The following is an 18,937-nucleotide window of genomic DNA, read 5'->3' as shown; positions in this document are numbered from 1 at the left end:
ACTCCAATACGTTGATCTCTTGCAAATGAATTCAAGAATCGAGCCCCAGTACAACAGTGCAGCTAGAAAGAACAAACCATTTATCTATCCATGGCAAAATGTAATACTATAGCGCATGCGCTATGGCTTCTGCATTCTGCCTTATGGCTCCTGTAATTTTATGTACTTCCACCTTTACAGTACACTGTTTTAAAATAAAAAGATTTAGTACATTTATTTTTGTGAAATAATCATATTGTCCCAGTAATTTACGGGAGGGACGAGTGTTATATAAAAAAAAAAAAGAATGGATTCTACCAGGGCTAAAAAGAAATCGAAAAAGTAAGATGTTTTGTGTCATATATCCTAAAAAGTTGGGTTAAAGGTAGTCAGATTTTTCAATTACAGGACATTTTAAAAAATTTAAAACATTTTTAGGACATTTTTTTACATATTGTACAATTTAAATGTAAATAGTATAATGCAGTATAACGCTTTCACCTCCCATTTTTTCTTTTCTAACTTTGTAAATATTTTTATGTGTGGCTTTTATAAGACGAAAATTGTTGTTTAAGTGGCCTTTTTAAAAAATTTAATTTTGACATTTTTGGTATTGATAAGTAGGAACTTGTTAAATTTATGTCTGTAAAGATATTCTGTGTGCTCTTTAATGTTGTCATACTTTTTAATATTGCAATTTATAAATTAAAATGAGTTTAGTTGAACAGATTAATAACAGTCCTTGGTTTCTTGTTTAAGATGTTGATTACGCCAAATTGTGGCTCTTTATCATGATCAATGTTCTAGAATCAAAATTTAGCAGATCATAGTTGAATAATTTTGATTAATTTTGCATATTTAAAATTGTTTCTGATAAAAAATTTATATTTTATTTGTATTAGCAAATATTTTCTACTTTAATTAAAAATAAAAGTTTTCTGAAAAATAATTTTAATTATAGCAGGGAGTATTAGTTTGTGATTAAAGATTTAATCACAAACTAATACTCCCTTGTTTAATTAATGTAATAAATATTCTCTGCTCAATTAAAAATGAAAATTATTTTTTAAAATGTTATTTAATTACGACAGAATGGTATGTGATTGCTTGCAATATAAAAATAAATATATGTATAAATTTGATGACATAATTTAACGTTACCAATAACATCTTGAACAAGAAGCCAACAATTGTTATTGAATTGTTTGACTGAATAACTCATTTTGCATTTAATTTATAAATTGCAATATTAACCTTCTGTCTGTACACTTATTACCACTAACACGGTCTGTACACTGACCCCTTTTTGTCCTGTCCTCTTTTTTTAATGTTAAATACATGCAAAAAATTTAAAAAAATTCTTAATTACTTTTGAGTAACTATATTTTAAATTTTAATAGTTATTTTGGTCATTTATTAAAAAGTTTTTTTACAATAACATTTTAAATGTTTCGAGATTGACAAAAATTAGAATTTTGTAAAAAAATTCATAACTTAATAACAAATTATTATTAAGAAAAAATATTTTGAGGTTTTTTAGATTAAGGTATGACCTTTCAAAAAAAAAAATTGTTTTTTATGTGTTAGTTGCAAAAAGTATAATTATTTGTATGACTAAAAATAAGATATTTTTCGGGTAATGGGAATATAATAAAATAACAATTTTTTACACAAATCTTTTTTTATTATAAAAATTATAGTACATATTATAAAAAATTCAGATATAATGGAAAATAATCAAAATTAAAGAAATTATAATATTGTATATCTGAGTCTGCCGCTTTCGAAAAAAATAACAAATCTGCTCTGAAGTCCTAGTGAAGTCATTGTGATTCGCCTTTATAAACTTAAAAAAGCAAATTATGTTTGTAACTCAAGTACAAACATCATAAAAATAACAAAACAATTAAGAAAAATATAAAAATTAAATACTTCTTATCGTCACGAAATACATACACGGTCTGTACACTGAGTCTTTTTGGGAACACTTGTAAACTTTACACGCTGCTGTGTCAACAACAAGCGCTGGGTCGAAGCGTCCTTCCGGGTATGAGTACCTACTGTTACTAAGTTTTTTTAGGGAGGGGAGCTAAGCTCCGCTTATCAACAATCTTATGGTTACACAAGTGGAAAATTTCGCTTGTTCCCTTTTGGGGTCAATGTACAGACGGACAGTTAAGAATATTAAAGAGTATGTAGAATATTCTTGCAGCTATAAATTTATCATATTCTTACTCACCAACATAAAAAAACTAAAATTAAATTTGTAAAAAAGATTTGAGTGGATTTTTGATTTTTGAGTGATTTTTCTTCTATAGAAAAATTCTATGTACAAAAATACACAAGTTCACCAAGAGGAAAATTGGAGGTGTTATATTGCATATTTACTAAAATAAAATGCAGTCTTTCATATAGAAAACTTAAAAAATTATCTTTTACAAAATTAATTTTTTCAGATTTTGTTTTTGAAAGGAATTAGTCAAATATACTTTTATTAAAATCTGAGATAGATAAACTGAACTAGATATATTATAGAATCATGTACATAAAAATATTTATATAATGAATAACACAAATGAAAATACAGAAGATTTGGATGTATCCACTTCAAAACAAACTAAAAATACATCTTTCCAAAGTAAGTTAAATTATCTTGTTAAGCAAAATAATAATCTAGCAATTTATGAGCAGATTTATATAAAATTTTACAGGATTAAGTAGTAATTAAAAAGTAAATAGTAAGTTACATAATTAATAACATTAACTTAGTTAATTTCAAGTGAGTTAATTTTGATAATTATTTATTTTAGCTGTTTCTAAACCAAAATTGATGAAGTTATGCTTATTTGGCACGTTTTCACATGAAACAAACAAATCTGGCAGAAAAAAGTGTTGCTTTATCTTGAAAAGAGAGATGTTAGGTCTGTTCTTGATATTTGCGCTGTTGTACTGCAATAAATTAGATGAGAAATATATGTTTTATTTTAACTTATTGCAGTATAACAATGCAGTGACAAAGAACAGGCCTCTTATTTGTTAAAGTTGATGTTTTTTAGGTTAGAAAATCTGTCACATTGACGGAATGTATATAGTAATGTGAGTATGCCCTTGCCCACATGCGCATACAAAAAGTGTGCAAAATTTGAAACTATGCTCTGCTGTGTGTTCCAGCATGTGTGTATCTAGTTGTACAATTTAACATCAGAGTTTAATTAGCCATGTCCAATAGTTGAAATTGTTTTATAGAAAATAAAATTTTCTATTGAACATGGTTAATTAAACTCTTATGGGAAATCTGCATTTAAATTTAAGCTAACCTAATTTTAGTCACAATTTAATTACAAAAATCACGTTGTAATCTCTGATTTGAAACAAATTGTGGCCAAATTGCGATTAAAATTGGATTGGGTTAGGTTAGGTAAAATTTGGGCGTAGGACTCCCATACGATTAAGGCAGCATTATCATATTATTGACAGGCTTTGCTCCTAGATTCAAATTCAACATATTTGACTATAAAATGAGTAACAGATGAATTTGTTTTATGTAAAACAAATTTTATTAGACAATGTTATTTAAACTTAAACTAAATTATGGAACTGGATACTTGTTTTGTGGTCAAATATTAGCTTGAATTCGAATCTAGGGGCAAAGTTTGTTGATAACAGTACAGAAATGCTGGTCTTATTTTAACTCAGGGTTTTGGCTGTTTGTTAACTTGTGTTAAAAGTAATTTCTTTATACAGACTGTATAAAGACAAGGATAGCTAGTTTTAGGTTGTTTTTCAACAAGGTACACAGATGACACAGTGTAACATAATGCCCAACATAAAGTGTTCCAACTGACGTAATGGCTGCATTCAGCAGAAGTAGCTTTGCAACTGTTATAAAATTCTTATATATCATTGGTTTATACATTTAGATTCAACAGGAACTCCAAGAACCAATTGTGTTAAAGAATTTTACAACAGTTGCAAAGTTGCTTTTTCTGAACACAGCCAGTGTTACACCACTTGGTAGAAAGTTGAGTACAAGCATGTAAAATATGTGGGTATATTTACCCACATAAGCAATGTTACCAATTTTCAAAGAAATTTTATATTTAACTAATGTGATAATTTCTAATATCAATTTTAATATCAATTTTTTCTTGATGCTTATTAGCATCAATATTATTGTTTGTCAATTAAGTATAGTTGTAATTATTCCAACAATAACGTTCTACAGCGGAACACAGTGTAACATCAGTATGTCCTAGCTAGAAAATTGCCTTATTTATTCTTTCTCTCTTGGTATGCATTTTCCACGAGGCAGCACGCGCGTTTCTGTATTCTCATTTGAATTCAAGTAGATATGACAGATTTCTTAATCAGACTTTAACTATAATTAAGATATTGAACCTCTAAAGCTAGTGGAATTTTATTAAAGAAATTGGTAAGATAATCTGAAAACAAAAAGAAGAAAGGATCTAAGAAAGGATATCCAAATAGCCAGAATACACAGAGTAAACTAAGGGTACACTAAATACCCTCAAAAAAAGCTTAGCCAAAAGTATGAGATATCCTTCAGTGGATGTGATACAATACATTTACAAAAAAGAACCTTAACTATTAATATTTTGCTTCGCAATGACAGTGACACTTTTTTCTACTAAATTTGTTTGTGTAAAAACCTGTCAAATGAGTATAAATTTATCAATTTTAGTTTAGAAGTAACTAAACTGAATAATTATTAAAAATTTTACTTATATGAAAGAAAAACTGTAAAAATATGTATATAATCAAATATGAAAAACAAGATTGTTTCATATAAACTTAAGGGGATTCTAAAGTTGTCTGTTTTACTGACATTCTGTTTAACCATTTAGTTTCGAATTAAATTTACAGAATTGAAAATCCTTTTACACGTTTAAAGTCTGTATACAATAGACTCGAGGACGATTAGATCAAGATCACAAATGCAAAAAAATTGTTAAAGTTTATTTTTTTATAAAAATATTCCCTTCAAAATACAAGTTATGTAGTTTATATGTACAATTGAATATGTACACAGTTTAGAATAGATTGAAGAATAAGACTATATTTGTCAATTACAAGATGTAAGAAAAAATTATTTGTAAGATCAAATTTTGTTCATTTTTATTCATTTTTAATCGCTTTCACTGAGAATCTGTAGTGAAAAGCACTTGAATAAAATTTGATCCTACAAATAACTTTTTTAAGGCTTGTAATCGTAATTTGACGATTATAGTCTTATTTTTCAATCTATTCCGAACTGCGGGATACCATTCATTTGTACGTATAAGATACATAACTTGTATTTTGAAGCAAATATTTTTATGAACGAGGATAAACGAATGACTCTACATTATCGACTTCAATCAAGTTTGATCGGTTGATTGACAATCAAGTTTAACGGGCTGTTTAGCATCCTGTTACAAACAGAATGCTAAATTATTTGATGAGCCATATTGCAATTATTTTGTTATTTAGAATAATCTAATTTTTTTTAATTACAACGTTTAATTTATATAAATATTTAATTTAATTTTTATGTAATTTTTAATTTAGTTATAATTTTTTTGTAACTTTTAACATAAATTAATTTTATAAGTGTTCCGTATCATCGGAAATTATAATCGCTCACGTATCGAGACTTTAACGGCGGTAGATCTCTCCAGATCGTTCTTGTTTGCGTGAACGCGTTTGTTGACACCGGAGTTTTCGGTCGGCGCTCGAAGGGCAGCCTCATTTTATGACAACATTGCCTTATATGGGCATTGGCCGGCCTTCCGAGATCTTTTTCTATCCATACTTGATCGGCACCCGTCGTTGGCCGACGTGGAACGCCTGCATTACCTGAAAACCAGAGTGCAAGGTGAAGCAGAGGAACGTATCCGCAACTTGCCCACCATCGGCCCAAACACGGACCATCCTCGAGGAACGGTATGAGAATAAGCGCGTTCTAGTGCGCTCGTGCCTTTCCGCATTCTCCGCTACTCCGAAGATGAAGAGCGAGTCCGTAGCGGACTTGAAGCGCCTGGTGCACTGCATGTTGCGAACCACGGGAAACCTGGAGAGCATTGGTCGGAAAACCGCATACGACAACGACTTCTTTGTGCACACGGTGAACGAAATACTGGATCCAAAGTCTCGAAGGGAATGGGTGGACGACGTGAGCCATTCCCGGGACCCGCTTACGTACGAGGAACTCCGCGAGTTCCTCGAGCGCCGCCTGCGGACGGTGGAGGCGCTCAGTCCTGCGGAGGGCGAGGCTGGAGCCGCGACACCCGCCAAGCCGACGACCGGGTCCTCCCGGGCGGCTCGCTCGAATCTGACGCAGGACCAACAGAGGAGGGGCCGCTGTCCAGCTTGTCAGAAGGACCATTACGTCTTGCAATGCAGCGACTTCCAGCAGAAGACGCCCGCTCAGAGGAAAGAGTTTGTGGAGAACAACCGGTTGTGCATCAACTGTCTCGGCCGACATCTTTTGTCGGAGTGTCAGTCGAAGAGGTCGTCTTGCGTGTAACGCGCGTCACCACACCACCATCCACGACGCCTACTCCAAAACGAGCCCTTCCCGCGACGCCGCCGCGTTGTCTCACCACGTGCGGCGGCGGGAGGAGAGGACCGCGGCCGTCTTGCTGGCCACAGCCCGTGTCAAGGTAAACGACAGGTACGGTGATCAACACACTGCCCGAGCGCTGATCGACCCTGGGTCCGAGCTCTTGCTCGTCAGTGAGACCCTCGCGCAAAGACTGTATCTCCCGCGCCTGCCGGCCTCTGTGTCCATATACGGCGTTGGCGGTCAGCGGACCGGAGCCACCCGCGGTCGCGTTTGCCTGGAACTGAGCTCAATCGCCTCCGCATTTACTGCGCGCGTCTCGGCTCTCGTTCTCCCGCGCATCTCGGCTTATGGTACCCGTGTCGCGGTGGCCTCGGAAGACTGGCCCCATCTTCGCGACTTGAGACTGGCTGACCCTGAGTTCCGCGCTGGCGACCCGATTGACATCCTTCTAGGTGCCGACGTATACTCCTCGATCATCGAGGAAGGCCTGCGCAAGGGCGGCCCGCGAGCTCCGATTGCCCAACGCACCGCCCTGGACTGGATCCTTTCCGGCATAGTCGACGCTTCCGCACTCGTCGCTGCCGTATCTGTTCACCAGTGTCACTCTGACGACGCTGACCTCACCGAGCTCGTGCAGCAATTTTGGCGCCAGGAGGAGCTTCCCGGCGGACCGCCACCCCTTATGGCGCAAGAACAACGGTGCGAAGACTTTTACGCCGTCTCCCACAGCCGCCAGCCTGACGGTCGGTACATGGTGCGCCTTCCGATAGCCCCCGAGTTGCCCCCGCTATGCGGAACCCGCCGTGCCGCCGAGTGTTTGATCCGCTGCATGGAAGGCCGTTTCAAGGCAGACCCTAAGCTGCGTCAACTCTACCACACCTTCATGGATGAGTATGGGCAGCTGGGTCACATGGTGACGTGTCCGCCGCTGGACGATGCGCCGAGAAGACTCTGCTATCTTCCTCACCACGTCCTCAAGGGGGCCCCGTCCGCCAGAAAAATCAGAGGTCTTCAATGGCTCCTCTCGTTTACCGTCCGGTGATTTCTTCAACGCCTACCTCTCTGTTGGCCCAAACCTCCTGCCGGCGTTGGCCGACGCGTTATTGAGGTGGCGCCAGTTCCGGTTCGTGCTGACTGCCAACGTGGAGAAAATGTACCGCTAGATCCTGGTACACCCGGAAGACCGAAACCTGCAAAGGATTTTATGGCGATCAGACGCTTCTCAGCAGGTGAGAGAGTATCAATTGTGCATCGTTACTTACGGTTTGGCGTGCGCGCTCTTTCTCGCCATCCGGACGCTCCGGCAACTGGCGACCGACGAGGAGACGCGCCTTCTGCGACACTTACATAGACGACATTATGACGGGGGCGGATACCCTCACCGAGGCGCAGTCCTTGAGAGACGAGCTGATAGGACTCTGCCGCGCCGGGGGATTCCTTTTCCGCAAGTAGGCTGCCAACTCGGAGGCTGTCCTGTCGGGCGTTCCCCCCGACCATTGCCAGATCAAGGACCTCCGCGCCTGGGAGATCGATGCGGATCACTCGGCCTTGGGCCTGTTGTGGCATTTGCGGCGGGACTGTTTTAGCTTCCGGGTTCTATCTTTGGCGGCGGAGCTCGTGACCAAGCGCTCCGTACTATCGCAGACTGCCCGGTTGTTCGATCCCATGGGATGGCTAGCGCCAGTGGTGATCGCTGCCAAAATTGTCATCTAGACGCTGTGGCTGCAACACCTCGAGTGGGACCAACTGGTGGCACCGAAGGAGGAACAGGCGTGGAGACTCATTCTGGAGGAGTTGCCCCTACTGGAGCGACTGCACGTGCTGCGCTGAGTGTCCACCGACCGGGCTAGCGCGAACTTGGAGATCCACGGCTTCGCCGATGCCTCGGAAAGAGCCTACGCTGCGGCGGTGTACCTTTGCACGCCGCCCGCGGCGGGCGGCCGGTGCGCTTTTTTGTTACAGGCTAAAACCAAGGTGGCTCCCGTACAGCCGGTATCATTTCTCCGTCTCAAGCTGTGCGCGGCGACCCTGGTCAGACTGACGGCGCACGTGACGGAGGTCATGGGGCTCCGGGGCGCCCCGCTCTACCTGTGGTCCGACTCTACGGTGACTTTGGCCTGGATTCAGGGTCATCCTTCTTGGTGGAAGACATTCGTCGCCAACCGCGTGGCCGAGACTTAACAGGTCTTTCCGGGGGCTCGGTGGCGACATGTGGCCGGTTGCGAGAATCCTGCGGATTGCGCCTCTCGGAGTCTGACTCCCCGGGAACTCCTCTCGCACTCACTGTGGTGGACCGGACCGACTTGGCTCTCCCAGGACGGGCCGGGCCTGATTAACCAGCCGCTGACGGTGGAGCCGCCGCCGGAGGAACGGATCAGGACTTACCTAGCGACCTCGTGCGTGGAGCCTGAGATATTGCAGACCTTCTTTCGACTGCCACAGCTGTTGCGGGTGACTGCGTGGTGCGCCCGCTGGCTGGTCGCATGCCGCAAGCGACCGCCCGCGCCCACCGCCGGACTCGCTCCGTTGGAGCTTGAAGAGGCTCAACAGCGCTAGATCCGGATCGTGCAGGCCGTCTGGTTCTCCGATGAGCGGCGCTCACTGACACGGGGATCGAGGGTGCCGAGCCGCAGCGCTCTCGCTCGACTGAGCCCCCTTGTAGACGATCATGGCATCGTTTGGGTTGGCGGGCGGCTCAAACATGCCATCTTGAGCCCGGACAAGCGTCACCCGGTGATACTGCCTAGAAGGTCGCACCTGACCACCCTTATCATTCGCGCCTGCCACCTGGAGACCATACACGGCGGGGTCCAGCTTACCCTAGGTCTGGTTCGGCAACGTTTCTGGATTCCCGGCGGCCGACAGGAAGTTCGGCGCCACATCCACCGCTGTGTGACTTGCGTGCGATGGCGGGCGGCGTCACCACAACCCTTGATGGGGCAGCTCCCCCCTTGCGCGTCACCGTTTCGCGGCCGTTCACGCACATCGGGATGGACTACGCGGGGCCCATCCAGGTCCGCACTGCGTCGGGCCGTGGACACAAGGTGCGCAAGGCCTTTATGGCTATCTTCGTGTGCTTCTCGCGAGCCGTGCATCTCGAGCTGATCTTGGATTATTCCACCGAAGCCTTTCTGGCGGCCTTCTACCGCTTTGTTTCGCGCCGAGGGCTGTGCCTGACCTTGCACAGCGACCGAGGCACCAACTTTATAGGAGCCGAAGCCCAGCTGTTCAGAGCCTTGTTTAGAGCCGCCGTCACGGAGAACCAGAGCCTCGTGGACACCCTGGCAATCAAGGGCGTGGAGTGGAAGTTTAACCCCCCTGCCGCTCCTCATTTCGGGGGTCTGTGGGAGGCCGCCGTAAAATTGGTTAAACACCATCTCAGACGAGTTATAGGGGAAGCTACGCTTACCTTTGAAAAGCTGACTATTGTTTTGTCTCAGATCGAGACCTGTTTAAACTCTCGCCCGTTACAAGCGCTCCGCGATGATCTCGAGGACTTGGAGGCCTTGACCCCGGGCCACATTTTGACAGGTGCTGCACTGAAAGCTGTGCTGGCGCCCTCACTGGCCGCGGAGTTTTCCTACCGACTCACCCGATGGCGATGCCTGCAAAAGATGCGGGACGATTTCTGGCGCAGGTGATCGGCCGAACACTATCGTGCCGGTGGCCGTTGGCCCGCATCATCGAGGTCCATCCAGGCGACGACGGAATAGTGCGCGTGGCTACCGTGCGCACGGCCACTACAACACTCAAGCGACTGGTGGGGGGGGGGGTCAGGATCGTGCTGCTGCCGCGACACGATAGCGACGTCGAACCGCAGGACGAAGAAACCGCACCGACCCCGGGTCGGCCCGGATTCTCTGCCGATTAGCCTGCCACGCACCCCTTACCTGCTTCTCGGACGACGGACGGCACACCCCCGGTTTCGGCCGTGGCAAGGGAAACGGAAAATTCACCGTCACTACACACGCGACCATGTTTACACTCGCGCCCACGTGTCGTATTGGGAGCCTCAAGGCTGACTCAGCGCCCACGACCCGCGTTTCGCGAAGTATCGCCGCGTTCATAAACTCACTGCGCTCTGACGCCCGCTGACCGGGCCAATTCCGGTTCGGCATTAAGTACCTATTGTCAGTAATTACTAACGAGGCGGGCAGCATGTTTCGTATCATCGGAAATTATATTCGCTCACGTATTGAGACCTTAACGGCGGTAGATCTCTCGAGATCGTTCTTGTTTGCGTGAGCGCGTTTGTTGACACCGGAGTTTTTGGTGCTCGAAGGGCAGTCTCATTTCATGACAACATTGCTTTATATGGACATTTTTTGGCACAGCACTTGACTTGGTGGTGGCGACAACGAGCCAATCACGTCTGACACTCAAGAAACGCTGTCATCTCCTCGGGGCGATAGTCGAGCACTTTTCGCGCCCTGCCGCCAGAAGTGAGTACTGCGAACGGGTCGTTGTCGCCACCTCATCCGTACGTCTCGCCTTTTTTCTCTTCGCATTTCGCCGCGTAATTTCAGCGCCCGCGCGGTGCTTGCTTCCCGCGCGATCCGCACCTAGTGAATCACGCAACGCGCTCGCTATCTAAAGTAAGAGAACATTGTTGTAAATATATTGTGAAATTATTTGTGGAAATTATAAGTGTGAGTGAAACGTAAGCTTAGCCGTTTTTATTTTTCCGCCACTCCGCGTCATGCTTGCCCCAGCAAACTCCGCGGTCGCAAACAATAAGTCATTAACTTTAATTAAAGAATATATTAAAAATAAATATCGTATTTTAGTCAAAATGAATTCTAAATATATTTTTTTGTTCTAAAAACCTTAATTTGAATTCTAGGACGATCAAGAGGCACGGTAGTGCCTCGCGCCAAGTGTACGCGCGCAAGGTACTACCGTGCCTTTATTTTCGCGAGACGCCGTTTGCAAGATTCCATAGATTATCGGATCAATAACGGCTGAATCGATTGATTTCTAAATAAGCTTAATGGATAGCTTGCATCCGATTTATATAACAAAAGTGTTTTTATTTTTCCGCTACGTGACTTATGAGCGAAGATATCGCGATTTAAAGTTTCGCATCAAGAGTAAAATTTTTAAAAAACGTAGTCATTTTTATTATTGTTGTTGTCGCCCGGGACAGATGGTGGGGATTTGTACTTTTGCTTTTCGCGCGATAGATATGGTTACGAATGTGACACGAGAATTCTTCTTTACCACCCAGTTGGATTTCTGTCTCATACGAGACAAAGTACCATTTGTTAGTGTTTCCGATAGGCAAAAGTCGTGGGTGGAGACTGTGTCTTTAATCCGTTCCAATTATCCTTTGTGATCCAACCGACTGCATCGGAGCATGCTCGCAACAACCTACAAGGAAGGTCCCTTGGCAAAAACATTCAACAAGACTATATCACTAAGAAAATTAAAATATATCTGAATATTACTTTCTATAACAAAAGCGATAATGGCTTTAGCAATCTTTTTGTCGAGAATACTTAATAGATATTTGATTGTAAAAGGCGCGATACATTTATAGTTGTACAGCTTATTATATAAAGTTTCTCTCGCATTTATAAATTTCGAGCATTCCCAAAAAACATGATTAACATCTTGGTACGAATGACCGCACTCGCATTCCGTTGATTCAACCAGGCCAAATTTATATTTGATTGCATTAATATAAGAGTATCCCACAATGATTCTGGATAGAATACAAGCCTGTTTACGCGGAAGTCCAAATTTAAATACTTTTTTTATTTTTAACTCTGCAAAGTTATTCATGTAATAGTTACCAGTTCCAATATTAATTTTATTTAGATATTCTTTATCCATTTCAGCGTAACTTTCCCTCAACGAGAAGATCATTTCCGAAAATGTATATTATTTTCAATAGCTTTACCCATCAAAGCCCTTCGCTACTCTACCTGCAATTTTGTTTTCCAAGATATTCTTATGTGCCGGGCACCACGTGAATCTAACTGATCCGCCCTGAGCTTTAATTTCATTAAGACTCTAATTCTTTCCACCCAGGGATCAAGTCTTTTACAAGTATGCCTATAGATTTCGCAGGATGATTCTAAAATGTCCAAGTTACTTCTTGAGTCAGTGCACATATTGACAAACCACCAATCATTCATCGTGGCAATCTCAGTTGTCTTAAATATTACAACAGCCTCAGCAGCGAAGGAACTGGAAAAAGGATTTAGTTTATATTTATATGAAATATTAGTGTGTGGCACGAATACCGAACATCCAACAAGAAAACCATTATTCTCCAGCTCCATCCTAGATCCGTCAGTGAATATTGCGACTTCATTCTCTGTCTCCTTTCTAAAATTGATTAAATTACAGAATGCATTATTAGGATTGACACATTGGATTGCCAAAAGGTCAAATTCTCCGTCCACTTTAATTCTATCCTGTGAAACTAAGAGCGGGTAAGAATAAACAGGATGAACTTCCCATTTAAAGAGAAATTTTTTATAGGGTCTGACGGAAGGCCATCTCTTAACAATAAAGGGTATATTCCTATTGTCTATTCTTTTAGATTGAGTTATTATATAATAGTTTTTAATTTTGTTGACTATAATGTTATTTTTGAGTTTGATCGATTTGCCCAGATATATATCTGTTTTCATACTTATTCGCCTAATAAGGCTTTTCTGGGAACAAAAGTTCCAACACATCCTGTTTGGAGTTGATTTAGGAAGACCATTGGCAACTTTAAATGAGTGACTAAGAATTTTTTCAATTATTTTCACATGTGAGTTTGCTCCATTCATATACCACATACTACCCCATTCCAACCGTGCACCAACTGTCGCATTCACAAAACTAAGACAATGGTATAGATTAACTCCCCACGATGGACCCGCGATCCATTTCAAGATATTTACGTATTTCATAGATTGGCTTTCAAAGATGAAATATTGCTCTTCCACCTCAATCCTTCATCCAAGATCGTGCTCAGGTATTTAATTTCCGTCGATAACTTGATTGATTTATTTTCAACAGCTAATTCACCTGTGCTGGATACCGACTTCTTTTTATTAAATATTATGCAGTGAGACTTAGGGATTGAGAGTTCAAGATCGAGAGATCCAAGCCACACATTCAGCCTAGAGAAAGCCATGGACAGAGAAGCCTTGATATTATTTATATCTTTACCGGAACAGATTATCGCAATGTCATCGGCGAACTGGATAGTCTGACACTCGTATGGAACATGCCACAGAATGTCTTTGACATAGATGTTAAAAAGTAAAAGGCTCAAGGCAGAACCTTGAGGTAAACCTCTTCTAATTTGTCTATCGTTGAACCTTATACCCGATTCATAAAAATGAGCGTGTCTTGGCGAAAGAAAATTTCTGATAGCCGTTTTAAAAACTTTCGGTATACGAAGATTATTAATGATAGAAAATAAGATATTAGGGTTTATATTATCATATGCGGATTTAATGTCGAAGAAGACAGGACCAGACATGTTTCCTCTTGAAAATGATCGATAAATTTCCAAATTTAACAAAGAAAGACAATCCTCACAAGACTTTTTTTCTACAGAAATCATACTGACACCTAGGCAAGACTCTATCCCTCTCAATTATTCTATCTATTCTTCTCAGAATTAGCTTTTCAAAGATTTTAAACGTATTAGAAGCCAGGGAGATGGGTCTAAACTCGTTTCTCTTATATTTAGGGATAAGAATAACATTAATATTATGTCATTCTTCCGGGAATGAACCGTCTTTTAAAATTTGATTATGATTGTAAGTAATGATTCAATAGTTTTGAGAGGTAGCATTCTCAATAATGCATTACTAATGTTATTTGGTCCCGGAGAGCTCTTAACTTTTAGTGATTGTACAATTGTACAAAGTTCGTGTATATTGAAGACAACATCCTCATCGTGATCTCCAAAGACTTTACCTCCTCAAATGGTTGGGGAATCCAAGGAGGTGCCAAGTTATTTATAGTATTAAAAATCTGATAAGTTTTATAATTATCTGGTGGAGCAGTTGGATTGAGAAACGAACTCTTCTTAAAGGCCTTAATTGTTTTCCAAAAGTCTTTAATTCCTACGTTCGAACTGAGTTCATTAACAAATGATTTAAAGTTTCCCCTTTTTTTCTTTTGGATAGTTTTCCTTGTTTCATCCGAAATCTTCCTATACTCCAGTAAAGTAGCTCGAGAATGGAAATTCTTAAATTTTACGAAAGCCAATCTTCTCCTTTCCACCGCTTCTTTGCAGTCATCCCACAATGGTCTATCGATAGTACTCTTCTTTTTAATATGTATGATTGACTTAAAGGTGAACTCTTTCTTGTCAGAGACCACTGCCTGACCTCTGCCGTCAATGAGTTTGGCACCAGCCCAAATAGCGTTCCTAGTTATGTTTTTGGACCAATTCGCATATAATTCTGCACCAGAGAGATGAGAGTCAGTAGCAACATTAGTATTGTCACATGATAGTTTAACGAATGTTTTCGAACTCACGTGGGTGGTGTCAAGAAATCCTCTATACACACAATCAGATTCCCGTGGGAAAGCAGTATTCTTATTTTTGTTTCTGTGACTATAAACATTATCACTGATTGTAAAAATTATTGGCAGATGATCGCTACCCATAGGATCACCACCTATAGACCAAGTAGAGACTGACATTAAACGATCAGAAATCATGGTTAAATCAGGCACACTATTATGATTTTTATTTGCAGAGATTCTTGTAAAAGATCCGTCATTGAGTAACATAAAAGGAGACCTATTTATAACTTTAACTAGATTTTTCCCGCCGGATTAGAATGTGAAGAAGAAAGCAACTCCGCAAAAATTCGAAATAATTTATACTTCATTTATATTTATTCATGGAAATGGAAGACCTACATATATCAACTGGCTTAAAAATTAGGTTGCTTCTTACATATAGCGGTACCACCACCAAGAGCGTCGCCAGTTCTGTCATTCCTTACAGAAATAAAACCATTAAAATCAAACCTGTGGATTGATGAAAGCCAATTTCCTGGAGGTAGACTATATCAAAACCAGAGATAACATTAGACAATTCTTGTTTTTTGTTAATAATTCCCCTGTAATTCCACTGTAAGATCTTTATATCCATTTTTATACTGTATAAATAATAGTCCGCCTACATATGGGTTAATCCTAATAAGACTGGTTATATAAATATTCCATCAATCATTGCTGATAAGTAATAGGAGAAGTTCTTTTCTTTCTTCTCTTCGGGGTTATTAGAACTTAAAAGTCTGCCAATGTCTGCCATCACTGTTTTAATGTCTATATTTTTTCCTTTACAAATATTAATGAATGAAAAAGAAACATTGAGTCTCTGTGTCGAGTCTGAAACTGATGGAGCTCTTAGAGAAGATAGAGACGCCTGCGATGTATGTGAGTTTCTACGATGATTCAGAGTAAGAGCCGTAGAAGTTGAGGGTAAAGTGCCTTGAACATGCGCGACACTAATTGTTGGTTTGACTGATAAGGTTGCCAATGGTCAGAAGCCCGCTGAAGACTATGATCACCAGGAGTAGAGTCTCTCTCCTGGACAATCAAATCCCTTCTTTCAAGATTGACATGCGCATTACGAGGAATATTGGATCCCGTCCTATGCGTCAGATTACTATTTGAATAGTATATGTTCTCATTATGCATATTAGATGTGCGAGTTCTAGGGAAGTTAAACGAAGACCAACCAAGGTATGCTGAAGGTTTAAGTATGTGACGAATCTGCGAAACATTGGAAATATATTCTTATTTTTAATTATCCTTTTAGCACTTATGTACAAACAGTTTGCATAAGACATAACATAATTGATGAGTTTATGATGGTGGAAAGAAGGACAAGAAAAATTCAATGAAGTGTGTTTGCCTCCACAATTCCCTCAAGTTGGCGTAATATTCGTACAGTTAGAGTGGTGGTGATCCAAAGCACAATTTTCACATCTGACTTTCACTTTACACGCACCCGTAGAGTGGCCCCATCTAAAGCAGTTAAAGCATTTTCTGATCTTGTTAATGAAAGGATAAACTCTATGTTTTACTTTAACAACATATAAGCTTTCAGGAAGCAAATCTGATTCGAAAGTTATTTTTACTGCTGAGGATGCACGAAGTGTGTTATTGTCTTTTCTATCTAGATATTTCAGTCTCTCAATGACTATTATTTTAGGTCTGCAAACAATGTCACTTGGCCATTTCAATCCTTCCAGTATTTTTTTGTTAGATAATTCCTGTGATATATCTCTAATTATTCCTGTACGATAAATTCTATATATTCTATAATTAGGAATATACGCTATCTAGTTTCTTGGAAGAAGACCTTTATAATCCAAAAAAATGTTGGCTTTTTTCTGTGACTTGAAACCAATAGAAACAATGTTCCTGTCTCTTTTTCTAATATTAAGGCTGCTATCATACAGGGGAGAAATGTTACTTTCATTTCTTTAAAAAGTCTTGATCCAATGCTATTAGGATGTAGATTGCCGATATTTCTTTCTTGGGAATTTTCCGAAAACGCTTCAATATATACAATATATGGACCAATGCTCGATGAATGATATCGGTTAGATACTAGGCCTTCCAAGTATCCACGCCTATCCAATTTTGGGGTTAAGTCACGAGTGGGACTCTCCGTTTTATTGAGCACGTTTACATCGTACGTTTAGTCCGCGACCTATACACTATATCCGACCCAATCTGATAGTTCACAACGGTGTAAACGCTTGCAGACTTGTTTGGGTCAGGCCACTTTTTGACGATCCTTGACCCATCTTAGGCCACACAACATAACGCGTGTAAACAGTTTATTAGTAGCCTACTTTAGGTCGGGGTATAGGTTAGGGTATAGGTCAGGTCGCGCGGTGTAAACTAGACCATTGACTGTTGTCACAACGATTTCCTGTGATACATCTAAAGGATAGTAATCAGTGTGAATTATACTAGATGGAGGCGACGTAGTTTGCGTGTTACTAATCTTGCAGGCATTTTCTGAGGCTGGAGAGACAGGTTTACGCTTCCTATTACTCTTGGATTTGTCCTTAGAATTCAATGGTTTGTATTTATTTTTGTTATTGATATGCTGCGGTGGGGGAGAAATATTCCCCTGATTGTTATCCTTATGCTTTAGCATTTTGAAGGTTGTAGTATGTATCGCCTCTATAATATCTTTCACTGTAATATACTAGGGAAGAAATATAAATACACTTGGACCAGTATAAAAAGTACGTATGACTGTGTGAGAGAATAGTAAAGCAAGTGATAAAAATATCAAAATATCAAAATATTGTAATTAATAAAAGTTTTACGACCGAAAGAGTTAATATACGGGGTTAAATAAAGCTCAAAGTAATGAGAGAAACCAAACTCTCCTAAAATAAGGGCATATAATAAGGTGAACCCAAGAAAGTATGTTTGGATCCTCGGAAGGATTCGCACGATCCCCTTATTTCATACAATCCCTTAAGTGTTCTATTGCTCGGCCCGCGCGCGTCTTGCTCCTTCCCCCCCGCTCAAGTGGATCGAGCAGCTTGGGGACGAGGGGGTTGGGAGCCGAGAGAGCGTTTGGGCAGGCGACGAGCATGATCACGCTTGTTAGGTGTGAACGACCACGCTGGCACACACACGCGTTTTTGCTTTTTGCCAGGAGACATCGAGTTCTTTCGCCAGAGTTACTCTTCGCGCGCTCGAGTGCCTCCGCATGTAATTAAAGTCTTTTCGAGTGGTAATTGGTGTCATTGCTGTAAGTAGACGCGTGCAATAAAATAGTGCAATAACAGAGCAGAGATCTTCGAGGTCCCTTCCGATCCTAGCTCCGCCTCATTGTCGTGCGCGCTTTGCGGTCTCAACCTTCCGCTGCACCTCCGATTTCCCCTCCTAGCTCCGCAACCGGTCACTCTTTAGTAGATCCCGCCGGCTGATCATCTTTTGATCGACACGGGTGATACAAAGTACGAAATATGTAAACAAGTATAAAGTAATAAGAAGGAATTTTCATGAAAGACCCAGGAACAACAATTCGCTTTACTGAGTTTTGACTTTTCTATATCATCCTGAGACACCCCATAGGCATATATGACACTGGCACCAGATATACAAAGCCACACGTATTAACCGATTAATAGGGGAAATAAAGGTCACAGATGATCTAATATGTGTAATCCCCGATGGGAAGCTGAAAGAAGAACTGTGCAGAGTTAACCCTCGTGGTAGTAGCACTCACTTAATCCCTCTGAGATCAGTAAAGAAGCGGATAAATATAATACTAGTGAGAGGGTTATACTAATGAACGAAGAATATAATGACGTGAAAATCAACAATAAGTTTTTCAGAAATCAACATAGAAGGATCGAATAACACTTATGTAAAAATTTACAG

General features: G+C 40.8%; 1 protein-coding gene across 11 annotated transcripts in view; it reads left to right on the top strand.

The window, feature by feature from the left end:
• Positions 1-18,937, top strand: part of LOC105837251 (DNA excision repair protein ERCC-1-like) — a 199,889-nt gene continuing 180,952 nt past the window's right edge. For 2 of the 11 annotated variants that reach the window (XM_036292863.1, XM_036292861.1), the window contains exons 1-2: positions 14-321; positions 2,436-2,617. In XM_036292863.1, coding sequence (XP_036148756.1) covers positions 2,555-2,617 — 63 coding nt within the window. In that variant the 5' untranslated portion in view covers positions 14-321; positions 2,436-2,554. Of the gene's footprint in view, positions 322-2,435; positions 2,618-18,937 lie in introns of all 11 variants that reach the window. The other 9 variants (XR_004964808.1, XR_004964810.1, XM_036292877.1 and 6 more) reach the window with 8 other exon arrangements.

The sequence above is a fragment of the Monomorium pharaonis genome, chromosome 1, assembly GCF_013373865.1.
Source record: "Monomorium pharaonis isolate MP-MQ-018 chromosome 1, ASM1337386v2, whole genome shotgun sequence".
Classification (NCBI taxonomy): domain Eukaryota; kingdom Metazoa; phylum Arthropoda; class Insecta; order Hymenoptera; family Formicidae; genus Monomorium; species Monomorium pharaonis.
This window is presented reverse-complemented; position numbering and strand designations above follow the sequence as displayed.